Source organism: Sebastes umbrosus, chromosome 1 (genome assembly GCF_015220745.1).
Source record: "Sebastes umbrosus isolate fSebUmb1 chromosome 1, fSebUmb1.pri, whole genome shotgun sequence".
Lineage (NCBI taxonomy): Eukaryota > Metazoa > Chordata > Actinopteri > Perciformes > Sebastidae > Sebastes > Sebastes umbrosus.
In genome coordinates, this window is record NC_051269.1 from 8,889,765 (window position 1) to 8,907,738 (window position 17,974).

At 41.2% G+C, this 17,974-nt stretch overlaps 1 protein-coding gene across 2 annotated transcripts; it reads right to left on the reverse strand.

Moving 5' to 3' along the window:
- Window positions 1–1,697: 1,697 nt before the first annotated feature.
- rereb (arginine-glutamic acid dipeptide (RE) repeats b) lies at window positions 1,698–17,377 on the reverse strand. Of its 2 annotated transcripts, none has more exons than XM_037765576.1 (17): window positions 17,023–17,377; window positions 13,517–13,565; window positions 11,979–12,103; window positions 11,298–11,397; window positions 11,094–11,192; window positions 10,250–10,330; window positions 9,967–10,117; window positions 9,750–9,836; window positions 9,038–9,231; window positions 8,650–8,808; window positions 8,313–8,423; window positions 5,991–7,147; window positions 5,289–5,493; window positions 4,505–5,204; window positions 4,263–4,400; window positions 3,996–4,167; window positions 1,698–2,751 (listed from the first exon to the last, which is right to left on the reverse strand). In XM_037765576.1, exons 1-17 carry the CDS (start codon window positions 17,046–17,048, stop codon window positions 2,718–2,720), a joined length of 3,588 nt encoding a protein of 1,195 aa, XP_037621504.1. In that variant the 5' UTR covers window positions 17,049–17,377; the 3' UTR covers window positions 1,698–2,717. The 2 variants fall into 2 exon arrangements, with proteins under 2 accessions (XP_037621504.1, XP_037621498.1); XM_037765570.1 differs by having other exon boundaries at window positions 8,650–8,811; window positions 17,023–17,376.
- Between the last annotated feature and the right edge of the window lie 597 nt (window positions 17,378–17,974).

Genomic DNA, 17,974 nt, shown 5'->3' on the forward strand with positions numbered 1-17,974 from the left:
GTAAGAAAAGCTTCAGTAGGTGACTGCATGAGCAGCGCATGATGGGTAAGCGGTGTCTAAATAAAGCAAGTGGTTCCCAAACTTTTGTGCCCCTTTGATACGAGGTCATGTCTACTTGTGAGCTCTCGTCACAAGCTGCAGGAGATGTGAGCAGTTCAGAGGGTTTTTCCACTTTTAGACCATTTCATTTTAATCATTTCAAAGAAGAATTTAACTCTGTGTAGCGTTTTTTTGTAGTTTCCTACTCTGATAATAAACTCACAACGCCTTAGATTAATCTCAGGTTGGGAATAGCCGAGTGGTTGGGGTGCATACCACATGAGCAGCGAGTCCCTGGTTTGATTCCCGGCTGGCTGGACCGTTTGCTGCAATTGATGTCATTCCCCTACTCTCTATCCCCAAATCTCCTGTCTCTCTCCACTGTCACTGTCACATGAAGGCATAAAATGTCAAAAATAATCTAAAAAAAAAAAGAATAGTTAATTATATATTTGCCTATTATAAGCAATATAAATATCCGTTAGGTGTTGCTTTTGTGTGTGTATTACCACTATATAGTCTGCTGTTGTTGTCACGGTCACATTTTGTGTTAAGATCTACAAGCAAATGACCGTCAGCAGAACGCACCATATCTCTTGTCAAACAAGACTGGCTACATATGATTTTACATGTATTTTGTGCAATAACTGATTTAATGCAATAAAACCATCAATATACATCACACTCCTCTCTGTCCAAGTTGATGTGTGCAGGAAACACTAACAGGAGCTGTACTGTTATTTTCACACGCAGTAACACTTTATAATAACCATCATTAATAAATGGTAAATTGATAGTTAATTAAACTTTAGCTAATAGTTATTTTACTGTTAAACAATGAAAAGATGATTAATAATGTTTACTAATTATTAGCAATGTTGAAATTTGTTATTTTAACAGTTTATTGTTGCATACGTTACAATATTTATATACTATCTATTAACATATTTTTGGATGGGTATTATAAAGTTGCAACTGATGATTATAAAATGGTTAATAAATACTTTGTAAGGCATCTATAAACATGATTTAGATAGTCAATACTTTGTCAATGGTTAGTAATCTGTTTTTATTCCATCGATCTGTGTAATGTTTACAGATGTTTTACAAATCATTTGGTAATCATAAGCAAATACTTAATAGAGCATATAAAATGTTATTATGTGTGCAACAACAAACTGTTAATAGTATACTATTGTAATCAGAATTGTTATCGTCTCGTTTGTTAACGCTTATTAATGATGATTATTATAAAGTGTTACCACACACGCCGTTGCCAGTTTGTTAGGTACACCAAGCTAAAACTAAAGCAGTCAAATGCATATATAAAATACAGAGAGGTATTTCTGTTATTCAACCCTTATTGATATTAACGGGGTGGACAAAGTAACAGACACACATGATGTCACGTATAACGTAATTCTGTTCAACAGCACCAGAGACTACATCCTCCAAAATGACCTCACAGTTGAAACAACATTTCTCTATAAGAGTGAAACCAAACGGACTAACCTGATGAACCTTCATGGAGGGAGGATTTACTGACGGACTGTTGTATTAGACGGCATTCGTTTTAGCTAGGTGTACCTAATAAATTGGTAATGTAGTGTAATATCCCACAGGCTGTTGTTACAGAGGAACTCCAAGTGCAAAGAGAATACGGTGTCATTGCAGAAATATTTATTGAAATAAATATGCAATGGATACACTTTCATATTATGTCACATAAATATTGAATTTAGAGGCAGTTCTTTTAAAAATCCCATTACAATTCTCAAGATTTAGTTTCTCTCCAATTCATTAACTCTCATCAAAACAATGTAAACACATTATTCTAACAATATAAGGTTCTGTCTGTAGTGACAGATCATGGTCCAATTAATAATGATCTCAACTTATAATACTATATACTGTTTTAGCTTATGATTTACTGCTATCGTGCTGAATCGAGGGTCAGGTGTTCACGTCTACCGCTATATCAATAGTACTCATTCATATAGAATATTGTGAACATGTAATATTTACAATCTCAAAAATGAGCGAATAAAAGCTTCGGTTATACTGTGAAAAGATATCTTGATATATAAAACTTTAGGATTTAGACAAATATTTAGCAGATTTAAAGAGTAAAACCAACCTCTACTATGCTTTCAAAGTCTAAACACCACAATGCAACTTGCTACTCTAGTTTGGTGAAAAATGAAGGCTGAGTCATGCTAGGTCGTTACAATCATCCAAACACCGATTTAAATGTCATTCTGTACAAGGAAATCATTTAGAAATCATAGATAGATATTTAACCTTAACACCAAAGTCAGTCTGTTTTCATATCCTTTATAAGAGCTAGGTTTTTAGCAAATTCATATCACTGCATATGAAACAGTTTTACAGTTTGTTAGAGAATATCTGTCACTTTAAAATCTCACACGAACGGGCGAGATTGTTTTTGTTACTTTGATAATAAAACTAGTATAAAGTCTTAAGTGATATGAAAATCTGAGACGGACTTTGACAGTCCCGTTAAGTGCTGAACAAGGAATGCACATAAAAATCCACAGAGTTTTCTAAAATATATTAAAACAAAGAAAGACACACAAATATTCTCTTACAGTCTTAGAAAGTACACAGTATTCTATTGGGTATGAGTGTAGGGTTTCAGGGCATGCACCACCTGCAACTCAAGATGGCTTGTCACCTTCTTTCTTCAGACGGCTTCAGGAAAACACAAACAAAGAAACAAGGTGACACTTTGAACACATTTGACACGAGTTTAACTGAGCAACGTGGAATGATGTCCATAATGTTGTCTCCATAGTGGTGAAAGTGACAAACCGCTGCGCAAATATCAGGGGTGTAAGAAAATATCGAAAATATATATATATATAGTTTTCCAATATTTTGTTTTGTGATGCTGTATCGATTCTCAAAACACTGCATTGATTTTAATTAATAGGTTACCTGCAAAGATTAAGTCAATCAATACTTTATTCCATTTGCAAAGAGATAGTAGTGCTATGATGTTGGATGTTAGAGGGACTGTGATAAATACAAATGCAGATCCTGCTGTTCTGATTGCATAAAAGAGTAAACTCAGATTATATGCATATAGTGGTGCGTTCTTCATACTATGACAGTTTTCCTAAAATTAGATTAAAAAAAAATCACAATACAATCACCTTGCTTAGAGTATCGCAATATATCACAATATATTGAATCATAACCCTTGTATCATGATATGTATCATATCGCCAGATTCTTGCCAATACACAGCCCTAGCGCTAACGCCCGGGCTACACTGCCTGCGTGAGCGGCGCGCATGCGTTGCAGAACCCCGTGCTTTTTATTTTTTCTTTATCTGTACAATATGTCACAGACATGGAAAAAAGGAAACATTTATCTATAACTCAACATTTTCTGTTTCAAAATAAAAGCCCTCTCGCATTTTTCTGTGGACAGAATCCATCTATTTGTGAACACGAGGCTTTTATCCTGAAATATTTGCAGGACAGTGTTGTGGAAAGTGCAGTGATAAATTAATAAGAGTAAAGGTTTTTAACTGTGGATTATTACTATTATTTGCAGATGAATCCTTTTTCTGTCTAAAATATATAAATTACATAAATACTGAAATAAAATTAATTAATTAATTAAATGTTCTATTACTGATGGCCATTATGAAAGGCAAACTCAATGTAGAAAGAAAAGGCTGGCAGTAGCAGCACAGCAGCATCAAGGCTGTCTATGTGGACACCACAGGCGTGCGAGCCGCAGCAGTTCAGCGAGGTAATCGTCCACCGGGGCGTAAGGGATTTTATGTATTATGAAGCCCCATTAAGCTGCATAGCAACGATAATAACGTGATGCTTTTTAATCACTGAAAGATCAGATTTTCATTTCTCTCTGGTGAAGTAATGTTTTCAGCTCGTGCTCTAGATAAGACGTTGAAAAAAAGTCACCTGTAATAATCTTCCTGACTCGGTAGATGGCCTCCATGCAGGTGCTGCCCATGCAGCCACTGCTGCTCCAAAGCCATCCTCTGCAGCTCTGCAGACTGAGCATGCATGGCCTGGAGCTGGTGAGCAGCAGACATCTGAGGCATCGGGCCCTGCAGCTCTCGTGGATATGCTCCTACGGAAAACACAAATATAAAAAGACCAAATTGGAGGAGCTGGAAAATAATTTAGTTGTGGGCTGCGAGTACGTTAAGAGTTGAGATTACTAACCAAACAGTGGGTGGCGCAGCATCTCATGATCATGAGGAAGCTCGCTGAGTAAAGCGTTGGGGATCGGGCCGCCAGGGAAGGGGAACCGGGCCAAACGTGGTCCTGTTCCCAGGTGGTCTAGAGGATGAGGGCCTTGACCTGGATGAAGAATTAAATCATAAGAGTAAAAGCAGGTCAACTTCTCGCCACCGGATATATCAATACTGATTAATTAACTTCTCAGTCAATAAGTCCAAACTCACCTTGGCCGAGGGGATCCTGTTGGTGCAGGTGGAGGTGGGAGTGAATGTGAGAGTGCTGGTGGTGATGTGGCGTCACATTGAGCATCTGCAGCCTGGCAGCGGGGTCGGCCACAGATGCCATCCTCTCTGCGTGAAGCCGCTCTGCAGTGAGTCGCTCTGCGTAACTCAACTCTGGGCGCAGCTGATGTCCCGCCAGCATCATCCTCTCCCGCTCCAGGTGGTTCAGCCCGGGATGGAAGGGTGCGAAGTGGTGGGGAGGCCCGGGTATGTGGGGAAGACCGATGGCCCCGTGTCTGGCGAAGTGCTCCATGGGGTTGGCCGAGGGGTGTAAAGTTTCCATGTCGGGGGGCTTGACTTCATAGCCGGGCTTCATCCTCTCGCGGAGCTCCCTCTCTCGGAGGTTCCTCAGCTCACGCTCTCTGAGGCTGGGCTCGGCGCTGTACAGGCCAGGCATGTGGTAGGCCAGCAAGGGGTCGCCAGGGCCCAGTTGCACGTAGAAGGGGTGGTTGCGGTTGTTGGGCGACATGACGTGGGGTCGGGCGTATTCGCTCAGGGTGCGCAGAGCGGGTGTATCCGGACCAATGTAGGGGGGCACAGCGGCCACAGTGGTGGGCGGCTGCTCAAAGGAGGGGCGTCCGTGGCCCTGACACGTCATCTGAACGTCGCTCATGCGACTGTCGTGGGAGGAGCTGGACGCTCTCTGTAAGCAGAGACAGTGTGTGAGATAACTCATGACATGTTTTGTGACAAAGAAGATGCTTAAAAAAGGAATGAATGCACTCACAGCATTTCTGTCCGCCTCCCGCTCTCTCTCTCGCTCTCTGTCTTTCTCCCTTTCACGTTCTTGTCGTGCACTGAGCTCAGCCTCCCTCCTGGACTTCTCCACGGCTTCCTCCCTCTTCTTGGCCAGCTTGGAGGACGACAGTGGAGTGAAGAACAGGTCTGTTCTGGCACAGGAGTTGTAACCACGATCCAAGTGTTTGATAAACCTGAAAGAAATAACAGATGAGTTATGACTAATAAACTTTCACACGAAATAACACCATGATTCATTCAAAGGTAGTTTTGGCCACAATTCCTGTCAGTTATAGTGTTGCTCTTCGTCTGCTGGATGAAGTTCACCATATTAGCTTATTTAGTGATAATATATCAGTGTTCACAGCTTGTTTACGCTTCCCCCCGTTGCCTAAAAAAGTCAGTTGTCGCAGGTTTAAACTAAGAGATTTGTTTGAAACGTCTGTCCCCTTGCTTTGCTTTCCATACTGTAAGTAAAATGTTTCCATAACTGGTAAGATTGGTGAAATTTTTCTTTAAATTTTGCATTTGATACTCAAAAATAATAAAAGTAAATCAACCAAATAGGCATCATCTGTATTCAAACAGTGTGGCTGCTTTCATAACAATACATAGGAGTGAAAAAAACCGTCCAATTTTTACAAACACTTCTTTTTGTGATTTTCCTAAGAAAGAATGTCTTCCAACATACCGTGCAGACTGGCTGGCATGGCTCGCCACGTTGACGATGGTGGGCTCTGGCGAGGGGCTCCGTGGTGGAGACGGTGGGCTCTCAGCCTCTTCTATCTCATCCAGTGGCTCTTCTTTAATCTGAATTTGTGATCCTCCTGGTATGGCGCTCGGTGAGGGTCTCAGAGGAAGAGGCGGGAATGATGGCTGGAGGCTTGGGACGGGGCCAATAGCAGAAGATGTTACAGGGGTGTGAGGGTGTGAGGCTGCAGGGGGTGGGTGAGAGGAAGTCATGCTTTTTCCAGGGTGGGTCTGCACCTGAGAGATCACCGGAAGTTGGGTAGGAAGTGACTGCATTGGCAAAGGCTGTGGCATGAGCTGAAGAGGGGGAGGGGGAGCACCCGGAGGATGCTGGTTGGGCAGACAGTTGAGTGGCTTGAGAGCAGGGGGAGGAGGGAGATTGGAGGGCATCTGAGGGAAAGGTGTAGCAGACTGGTGTGGCATCTGTTTGTGTGAAGGTTGAATGGGAGTGGTGGGAGGAGGCTTGATTTGTGTGCCAGACAGAGGAGGCTGGGGGAGCTGAGACTCCCTAAAGAAGGGTGGGGGTCGCTGAGGGGCCTGAGGTGACGGGCCATGAGGCTGCAGAGGCTGTGCAGAGCTGAGAGCAGGTGGGACCTGAAATGCTGGAGAAAGAGGAGAGTCCTGACCCAGTGCTGGAGGAAGAGATGGTGGACCAGGAAGAGAGTGAGGAGCCGGCTGTGGTCGGTTGTTTGGGCCCGCTGTGGCAGCTGGCTGACCAGCAGCTGGCTGACCAGCAGCTGGCTGAGGGGGGTCTGGAGAAGGAGGAGGGGGGCTCGGAGCAGGATCAGCAGGGGGGTTGCTTTGCATTGACTGAGGAGTGATGGTATGGTCCTGAGAGGGGAGGGCCTGTGGGACTGGTGTGTCAGCCAACAGGGCGGCAGGAGCAACAGGCTCTGATGGGACGCCGTTGGGCTGGGCAGAGGAGTCAGAGTCGCTCTCGTTGCCCTGCTGAGGGCTGGGAATGCTGGGAGAGGAGCTGCGGTTGTCCTGATCGATGTCTTTGGTGTCAATGCTGCCGTCATCCTGAGCACTGCGGCTCTCTGAAGAGCTCTCCTCCTCTACCTCGGCCTCACCCTCTGAACGCGAGCCCCGTGGATCCTGGAGGAACAAACAAATGATGTAACCAATTCACGCCAAGAAATATTATTCCTTTCATTATTACTGTATAACTTTCTGTGCTCAGCTAACATTATGTGATCATTTAAGTTGACCCTGATCATTTTTACATAATCACTGGATTCCACAATCAAGGGAATTTAAAGTCAATATTACAAATGATTATTAGGTGCGTTTCCATCAGCTGGTTAAATAAGCAGTCTACCTGAGCACAAGGGGAAAAAAACATGGAAAAGGAGATCATGGCCATCTAGATCTTACAACTGTTGGACAAGTTATTCTGTTTCAGCTCATATGAGACCGTATTTGTTACTTTCTGAAGCAAGGTGATGACAGAGAGGTGCCGTTAACGGGTGCCTTGATTTATAGTGGAGAGCCTCCTCCAGGTGAGTTTGGCAGCTCCGGGGTGGTAGTAAATGTACAGTTTAGGTTTCAGTGTGTCTCTGAATAAACACTGCAGCGCCTCAAGTTCCCCATGTCTTGCCCTGCTGGGTAAAGTGAAAGGGTTTAGCCCCGAAGTGAGCATCAACTTCAGCCCTGGAGGCAAAACAAAGTCTCCCCTGTGCCTTCCCACCACAGTCTGGAAGCTAAAGAAGGAACGGTTGTACTGGCTTTGTTTTTCACAGTTGCATATTAACTTTTGAAAATAAAATCAAGCCTCCTTCTACATTCATTAACGGTCTCGAACAAATTTTCTGTCACCTTATGTCGGCCCACATAACAGTTTTAGAACAAGCTATTTAAAATAAATCTATGTGCAGCAGAGTGAGAGGTGAGACGTTGTTTAAGTAAAAGATTTGAAGTTTAATTGACAATCCTTTGCCAACGGCCGCATCATTTCGATGAACAGCCACTGAAATCAACAACATGGATTTAGGTCTACTTGCAAAGCCAAAACACAGCACTGCTGTGTGGCATAAAATGAACAGAAAAAAGACAATTAAGTCTTTAATTGCAATTATTTCTATGACAATTAATCGTCAACTATAGTTTTGCGATTGTGGCAGCCCTACTTACACTTTGAAACTCATTGCAGAACTTTCACTGACATTTTAGGACTGAAGTTTACCATCCCCGCTGCACAAAATGTAAAGTTTGGAGAAGTTTTTCCCCAAATGGAATTTGACATGAAGTGTTCCCCTCTCACCTGTGTCTTCGGCCTTTTAGGTGCGACTTTTTCAGGCTCGTCAGGCTCCTGAGCAGGACTCTCCCGTACACGCTTTGTTGTCTTTGGTGACGTTACCTCCTCTTTTATCTTCTGTGGACACAGCATGACATTTACACAGTGGTGTTAATCACTGAAAGACGACTGACACAAAACCTCAGTGAGTGACATGCAACATGCATCTATGGCTGCAGCAGTATTACAGTACACGCATCCTTAAGGGAAACATTGTTAAAGTCACCTATGCATGAATTCTTTGAAGAATAAGATAATGTCATACTGGTGCAACATGTATATGAAATGTGTAGATTATGTTTACCTTGTTCGTCTTCTTACTGGATTCATTCTTATTATCTGTGGAAGACGATCTCAAAGAAGTAGAAGTTGGTCCGCTCGGGGAGGGCTGGCTGCTGGACTGCTGGTCCTCGCTGGTGGGTGAGCCTGTGAGCCTCCTGTGGCCACTTCTTAAAGTTGACAGCTGCTTTAAAAATATATTAATATTGTTAAAACACATGCAAGACGGACATGATTCTCCTAATGTACAAGGTATTTAACTAATTAAAAAGTGAAAGTAGAACATTTTGACCGTTTTAAAAAGGGTGTGAAATCTGTTATATCATAATGACATTTTAACTGCAGTTTCTTTTGAATGTTCATTATCAGTAATAAAGATAACAGTGTAACTGATCTGACGGCCTCGGGCTTACAGGTGCTCTGCTTCGCCGTGTCCTCATGCCATGCTTGCTGTTCACCTCTTCTTCCTCTTTAACAGGTTTAAACATGAATGGAGCAACTGCAGATTTGGGAGCTGGCGGCAGACATCCATGTTTACTTTCATATGTGCGACAAGTCGTGCACAGCAATGGGTTGTCTCTTCGCCCCTGTTGCCAATCCTTAGAACCTGTTTAAGGAAAAAAAAAGAAGAAAAAAAAGCTTTAGGCACATGTTTCAAAAAATGTTTTAAAGCACTTTCATGTACTTTTCCACAACTACAATTACCGACTCGTGGTGGTATGTCTCCACCAAACAGTCAAGTTGCAGTTCACATCCAAAATGTCATCACTTCATCATTTTAACCTATTAGACATTTGTGTGAAATTGCAATTATTAGCACATGAATTCTTGAGTTACAGCCAAAAACAGTCAGTGAGGTCACAGTGACCTTTGACCTCTAAATTCTACTCAGTTCATCCTTGAGTCCAAGGATGTTTGAGCCAAATTTGAAGAAATTCCCTCTAGGAGTTCCTGAGATACCGCGTTCACGGGAATACGACAGACGGACGGACAAATATAATGCCTCCAGCCATGGCTGTCTCCGGCGTGGAGGCATAAAAAGGCTTTATACAGAAACCTATAAAACATTAGAATTGAAAAATACTGACCCACTCTGATAAATCACAAATAAAGACGTGCACTCACTTGTTGTACCACAGTGGCTGCAGCTCTTGATTTCCTGTTCACTGTCTTCACTGTCAAGATCATCCTCGCTGGCAGAACTCGCATCCACTGCGAAGGAAAAGATCAGCTTCAATGAAGGCGTCCAGTTCATATGACCGCTGCACATCGTGACCGCACAACTATGAACATCGGCAGGAAGAGGGGAAACAAAAATGGCCACACATTCCTGAGGGCTCACCTGAATAGTTTCGCGAAGGGGTGACGGGAGCTGCCGCGGAGCGAGTCTTTGCTTTGCGAGAGGACGGCTGTCGGCGTTGCTGTCGATAAGCTCTTGTTCCTGCAGCTTCGGGAGTTTTCTTCCAGTGGTAATAGAAAGTGATCAGCTCCCCCTGATGACAACAACACTGGACTTTTAGGAACAATCCAAGTTATGCTTCTGATAAAAAATATAACTTTCATAAAATCACGGCATGCATTAAAAAATTGTTCTGCAAGAAAAAAGGATTCAAGAGTTCAATTACAGTCTTTTTGCTGGGAAGAAAGTCTTTCCGGATGCGGAAGAAATTCTTTCCATACTGCCTCAGGCCTTTGATGAAGCGTTTCTGAAGGGAAAAGGAGGGAGAGTGAATTAAATTAGAGCTGCAACGATTAATCGATCCGTTATCAACTGTAAAATTAATCACTAACTATTAAGTAGTAATTTTTTAAGAAAAAAGTTCTCTGATTCCAGTTTCCAAAATGTGAATATTTTCTGGTTTCTTTACTCCTCTATGACAGTAAACTGAATATCTTGGAGTTGTGGACAAAACAAGACATTTGAGGACGTCATCTTGTGCTTTGGGAAACACTGATCAACATTTTTCACCATTTTCTGACATTTTATAGACCAAACAACTAATCTATTAATCGAGAAAATAATGGAGAGATTAATCGACAATGAAAATAATTGTTAGTTGCAGCCCTAGATTAAATGATATACAGTTGCCAAACAAAAGGCTCCAGAACAGATCATGTTAATCTTGTGATATATACTGTAGCAGCATTTATTAAACAAATGTCTGACATTGTTATTATAATAACGTAGTACTGAACTGATTTGACCAAGCTGGCGGTTTAAAACACTATTTTACTGCTGGTTTGTATCAAATTAATGTGAACAAAGTTGAGTAAATTGCCAATTTCTCATCAGAGAACTTTTAATTTACACTCACTGCACTGTTAAACATGCTAAGTATAGTTAAAATATATAAACAGTTTTCATCCTGTTCATCACCGAGGATTTTATCTGCCTGCACAAACACTGTTAAGGATGAACACTGATCGACGTTCAGTGCCGTATTACTACTGTAGCTAAAGGTGTCTCACCACATCATCCTCCGACCAGCATTTCTCAATAAGCTTCGGCAGAGGCTTCTTAACCAAACGCTGGAGGGCTTTCGCTGCATCGTAATGACTTGCATGTAGCTAGAATTGAGAAAAACAAAAGATGTTTGTAAATCTGTAACGCAATATTTTTGTTCTTTGAATTTACTGAAGGCTAATTAATAGAATTCAAGTTGTGCTCCGCACCATGTTCAGGGCGTTGAGTGTGGTGTCATCACGGGAGGCTGCTAAACATCCGTCCTCTGTGGATCCACCGTCACACATCCCTGCAAACGCGGCCATGCTCCTTGAAAAAGAAATAGGTGAAATGCATTTTTTACACTTTCATGCTTCAATTTTCAGTCTGATTCCAAGGATGCTTGATAATACAGGCCCTGGTGTCTCCAGCAGGAAACTAGCAGGGTTAACAGTGTTTCTCTTGCATGACATTTAAGAAATCAGGTAAATAGAGAAAGTAGACAATAACCATGCTGCTTTCACTCTGGCATTCCCATAACCATTTCAAGACTGGATTTGTTTTGCAAGTACTTCCCCATTTGTGACACTTTTCTGATTACTGTGTCAAAAAAGATAGTCAGTTATACTGGTTATTTTTGTGTTTTGATATTGTTATTACAATAATGCCCCATTTGATCGACTATTACTAGGTTTGGTTTGACATATAGTTATTTGTTTATAGTTAGGTTACATAGTAAGGGTGATTCGGTAAAGCATTAAATAGCATCCTGCATCTTGTTGTTCAGTAAGGACATGGCTGCATGTTAATTATCAGAGTTTATTGTAAAATTCTCCTTTTGCAAAGGTGCTAGCCTTTATACAGGACTCAAGACTGACAAAGTTCACGTAAGTACAAGTGATGACACTGACCTGGCAGCTCGGAGGTACATGAGAAGGTCACAGTCATTGACCCCAGGTGTCCACATCAGATCCTCACTCTCTATCTGAGTCTGTAAAGCAGGACCAGTCCGCGGCTGCAACTCTGGAAGTTTGGCCTGTAGTGAAAACAGCAAACACTTATTAGACCACCTCAAAGAACAGCAACTGAATGTCCTGCTAAGATTTATGTTAAAAATAGAGAATTACAAGGCTTTAAAAATTAGGGATGCACCAATACCGATACTGGATCACTTCCACACAGTGAGGCATACAGCTTATTATTTAAACACTGGTATCAGATATGTACTCGGTATTGGCCGATACCCAAAGCCCAGGTATCGCCATCGGTATCGGGACTGAAAAAGTTGGATCGGTGCATCCCTAGCAAAAGTCCAAGCACTTTTAATAACAATATTCACAAACTTTTCAAGACTTGTTTATAAGAAACTGGAAAACCGTCATTTACATTTTAAGAATGATTAAACTGTCAAAAAGGTGTGTTATTACGATGTGTAATTAAAGTAAATAATGGATAAAGGATTTCATTATAATCAAATGATTTTGTTGGTGTTTGGTAATAGTACCTGCTAGAATCTGTTTCACATAACAAGTAAGGCTGTCAAAGTTTATGACATAATAATGCATTAACGCAAATTTGTTTTAATGCCACTAATTTTTTTAACGCATTAATACAATTGATCTTTTGGAGGTTGTAGCTATAGTGAAGATACTGACATATGAAACTAGAAAAACCTAAGGAATCTGTTGGTACCAACCATGTTATGTTACCTTGTCGTCCAGGAGGATAAATAATGCTCCAAACTTAGGCTAAATTTTGTTGAGGAAAAACTGTCATGTCCATTTTCAAAGGGTTCCCTTGACCTCTGACCTCCAGATATGTGAATGTAAATGGGTTCTATGGGTACCCACAAGTCTCCCCTTTATAGACATGCCCACTTTATGATAATCACATGCAGCTTTGGGCAAGTCAGGGTTTCTGGACAATATTTGTCATTGTTTTGTGTTGTTAATTGATTTCCAATAATAAATATATACATACATTTGCATAAAGCAAGCATATTTGTCCACTCCCATGTTGATAAGAGTATCAAAAATCTCCCTTTAAGGTACATTTTGAACAGATAAAAAATGTGTGATTAATTTGCAATTAATCAGGATGAATCATGGACAATCATTCAATTAATTGCGATTAAATATCTTAATCGATTGACAGCCCTAATAGATTGAATAGATAATTCAAATAGATCCTCAAATTCAACACAGGACAGAGAAGCATACTGCATACTACATAAAATACAAATAACAAAGCACACTGAACAGACAGGTCTGACCAGTTTCATAATGAGCCTCTTGGGCCACTAGTGCATTCACTCAGAAGGTAAACATACTTCTTTAACATAGTCTTACTTCCTCCTAAGTGTTCACCACTTCAGAAATAATAAATCAATTTGACTAAGTGTATTAATTATTGCTATACTCAAAACGTAATCAGTTGAAGCAGGGTATACCTGATGACTTGGTCCCACTCTGATCTCGCCCTGTGTGCTGTTCAGGCTCCTGAAACATAAAACATAAAGCATCCCATGGTGATAATATGCATTAATAATAACTTGCCTCCTACAGTAATGACATTAGCAACAATGCAATTGTGTTCACACAGTTAAAAGTCAGTCTGCTGTACACTGAGTGTTAATTAGCGTGTGATTAAGGCTGTACAGTATGCACACAGACATATGATCAATGTGTGTGTGTATAATCTGTCGTTCTTTGACTCACCATTGTGTACTCTACTCTAAAGTGAATTGGTCATCCTTACGTGCTCGTCGCCTCAGTCATTAGTATGTGTTTATCTACAAAAGCATTCTGGCTTTAGTTCCTTCTTACTTGTCTTCTCTTTTAAAAAGGAAAACTGGAAGTCATAATCTTTGTTCTATGGACATTTTGCAATTTGTTGTTCCCAAAGTACGGACTGCATTGGGAAAGAAAGCTTTTAGGTTTTCGGCACCTACTGCTTGGAATAATGTACAATCTGATCTTCAACCTAGTTATAGTGTGGCAGCTGCCAATTCTCTGGTGCTTGCTGTTGTTTCCCTTTTCCCTGGTGTTTTTTTGGTTGAGTTGCTGAGTGATTAGAGGGTTATTCAGTTCACCTGTTGCGCAGGGTGTGGGGACTGGCTCTTAAATGATAGTTGAGAGCAGCTTGGTGCATTCCCCTCTTGGCCAATCAGGGTGTAACGACGCCCTTTCTGTAGGGCTTAAAAGAGGAGGGAAACTGCACACCCAGGGTCATTCTGATCTCTCCTTCACTCAATGCAACATGTGTTATCAGCTTTACCAGAAACTCTGGTCTGTTTTGGGCCCTTTTGGGATTCTGTGATCTTTGTGTTTTGTTTGTTGAGAGTGTTGACTCCTAGTTGGGGAAACAAGTTAAGTGCCAACCAATTAGGTTACCTGCACTGGGACGATTAGGTGCTATTTGTGCAACAGCTGGCTTGCCTTACAATAGCCTAACGCCTGCAGGCTGTATTTTTGTATTCTATTCATTTGTTGATTTTCAATGAAACCCTTTATACCCATTTCTTTTAGTGTATTTTATTTGGGAAAACTTTAAAGGAGGGTAAAAGGAAAAACACAAACCAATATTTCAGTTTCCTTAATTGTTTGTTAATATAGAGGCATTTGTTCATTAGCGAAGAGGCATTTGTTCATTATTATTATTAAGAAGGCATTTTATTTTATATTATTATGTGGATGGGAACTGTTTTTCAGTCTTCTGACTGAACAACTAAAGTCTGGGGAACTCAGTACCGCCACAATACCTTGAATGAGTTTTAGGCTCAGGGGAAATTGCTGCAGTCCAGGTTGTCTGTGTGCAAAGTGTTTTGTATGAGCAAGCTTTAATGTTGTTCATTTATGTGTTGTCTGTTACTTTCACTATAACTGTTTTGCTGCTGTCTTGACCAGGTCTTCCTTGCAAAAGAGATCTCAATGGGAATAACGTGGTTAATTAAAGGACAATAGATAAATAATAGTAAGTTGTGTGAGAGCAGCTCTCCTCCCTGGTCTCTCAGTGATTTCAGCAGCAGAACAACATCCCGCCCTCCATCACAGTGAACCAATCTCAGCTGTGACCGGAGACGTTTCCTCTATTACATGAATGAAACCCGACGCTGTCAATCAATCACACATGAGCTGCTGATGTTCTATGGTCAACCATTAGAGGACAGAGTGTGCTACTCTAGAGATCCTCACAGACTGACAAGCAGGCTAACTGCTAGCTAAAGTATGCTTACAGTAATTAATACCAACGTTAGCATGCACTACACAACACACACAACACAACACACACAACACAACACAACACAACACAACACAACACAACACACACAACACACAACAAACACAACACACACAACACACAACACAACACAACACACACAACACACACAACACAACACAACAAACACAACACACAATAAACACAACACAACACACAACAAACACAACACACAATAAACACAACACAACACACAACAAACACAACACACAACAAACACAACACACACAACACAAACACAACACAACACACACCAAACACAACACAAACACAAACACAACACAACACAAACACAACACAACACACACAACACAACACAACACACACAACCAGCGTCAACAACAGCATGTTAATACACATCAAAGCCTGAGGGAACAACCGACCATTAAATAAACATGCTCATTCTGCTTTACTGACAAACATCTACAGTTATCTTCATTAAACCAACAGGAGCTGCTAGGTAGACAGAAACATCAGCTGTGTCAGTGGTCACGAAGTTCCTGTCTGGCTAACAAGCTAGCCACATAACAGCTAACAAGCTACAAGCTAATGTTACTGTCTGGCTAACAAGCTAGCCACATAACAGCTAACAAGCTACAAGCTAATGTTACTGTCTGGCTAACAAGCTATCCACATAACAGCTAACAAGCTACAAGCTAATGTTACTGTCTGGCTAACAAGCTAGCCACATAACAACTAGCAAGCTAGCCACATAACAACTAGCAAGCTAGCCTAATAAGAGCTAACAAGCTAGCCACATAACAGCTAGCAAGCTAGCCTAATAAGAGCTAACAAGCTAGCCTAATAAGAGCTAACAAGCTAGCCTAATAAGAGCTAACAAGCTAGCCACATAACAACTAGCAAGCTAGCCTAATAAGAGCTAACAAGCTAGCCACGTAACAGCTAGCAAGCTAGCCTAATAAGAGCTAACAAGCTAGCCTAATAAGAGCTAACAAGCTAGCCTAATAAGAGCTAACAAGCTAGCCACATAACAACTAGCAAGCTAGCCTAATAAGAGCTAGCAAGCTAGCCTAATAAGAGCTAACAAGCTAGCCTAATAAGAGCTAACAAGCTAGCCTAATAAGAGCTAACAAGCTAGCCTAATAAGAGCTAACAAGCTAGCCACATAACAGCTAGCAAGCTAGCCTAATAAGAGCTAACAAGCTACAAGCTAATGTTACTGTATGGCTAACAGGCTAGCCTAATAACAGCTAGAAAGCTAGCCACATAACAGCTAACAAGCTTGTAGCTTGTTAGCACAGACAGTAACATTAGCTTGTAGCTTGTTAGCTGTTATGTGGCTAGCTTGTTATTATGAGGCTAGCCTGTTAGCCATACAGTAACATTAGCTTGTAGCTTGTTAGCACAGACAGTAACATTAGCTTGTAGCTTGTTAGCACAGACAGTAACATTAGCTTGTAGCTTGTTAGCACAGACAGTAACATTAGCTTGTAGCTTGTTAGCTGTTATTGGGCTATCTGTTAGCTTGTTATTAAGTGGCTAGCTTGTAGCTTGTTAGCACAGACAGTAACTTCGTGACCACTGACTCTCGGACTATCTCTCTCTACCTCTCTCAGTCTCGCCTCTAGACACTTAAAGACGCATCTATATGAATGCATTAGTAGCTAAACGTAAAGATGCATGTAGACGGAGGGTTGATGAGGTTGATGAGGTTACCTGCGCGGACTGAACAGGTCGTCCATGTCGAGGCTGTGTTGATGTGTGTTGTTGACACTCCGCGGCGCAGAGCGGAGCGGAGGAGAGGAGCGGGCGCAGCGCAGCGGGCGGTACAGATACAGATACTCACTAACTCTGCTCTGAGCTCTCTATTACATGGCTATTCAAAATGGAGGCGGTGGAGTGGAGAGAGGAGGGAGTCTCTGTGTGTGTTTCTCTCAGCTCGATGACCTCAGCAGACACACATAAGCCTTCAAAGTTGTCTGGCTGTGCATAACTGAGCATGTGCCGCGGATCAGCAGCAGGAGCAGCAACCATCATCATCATCACTCAGGCCTCCATGAATCAAACAACACTTCACACTGTGTTACTGCTGCGGGTATTAAACATGATTATTATGTAAGACATGAGACATTAACCTCACACCGACACACAGACCTGCTAATGGAGCACTGTGGGGGAGACAAACACTCTAATACACTCTCAGTGTTGTCCTATTTACAGCCCAACGGGCTTTCAGATTATTATTATTATGTGATTATATATAAATATATAAAAAAGATATATAATTATTAATAAAAATCGTTAAAATCCACCATTTTGCCTAAGTGGATGCAATCAGGCGCATAATATAATAATAATAATAATCATATAATGATAAATATAAATAATTCTCACTGTGCAATATCATTTTCCACTTGTGCAATTTTGTTAATAGTCTGTTTATTGTCAATACTGTATATACTGCTCCTATTTGTATACTTCCTTCTATTTAAATGGTTCATATTTTGTTTAGCTCTTTTTTTTTTTTTTTTACTGTGTTAGCTGATGCATCTTGTTTTTTGCACTATCCCCTTTGCTGCTGTACACTGCAAATGTCCCCACTGCGGGACTAATAAAGGAATATCTTATCTTATCTTATCTTAATAAATATAAAATAAATAATAATAAA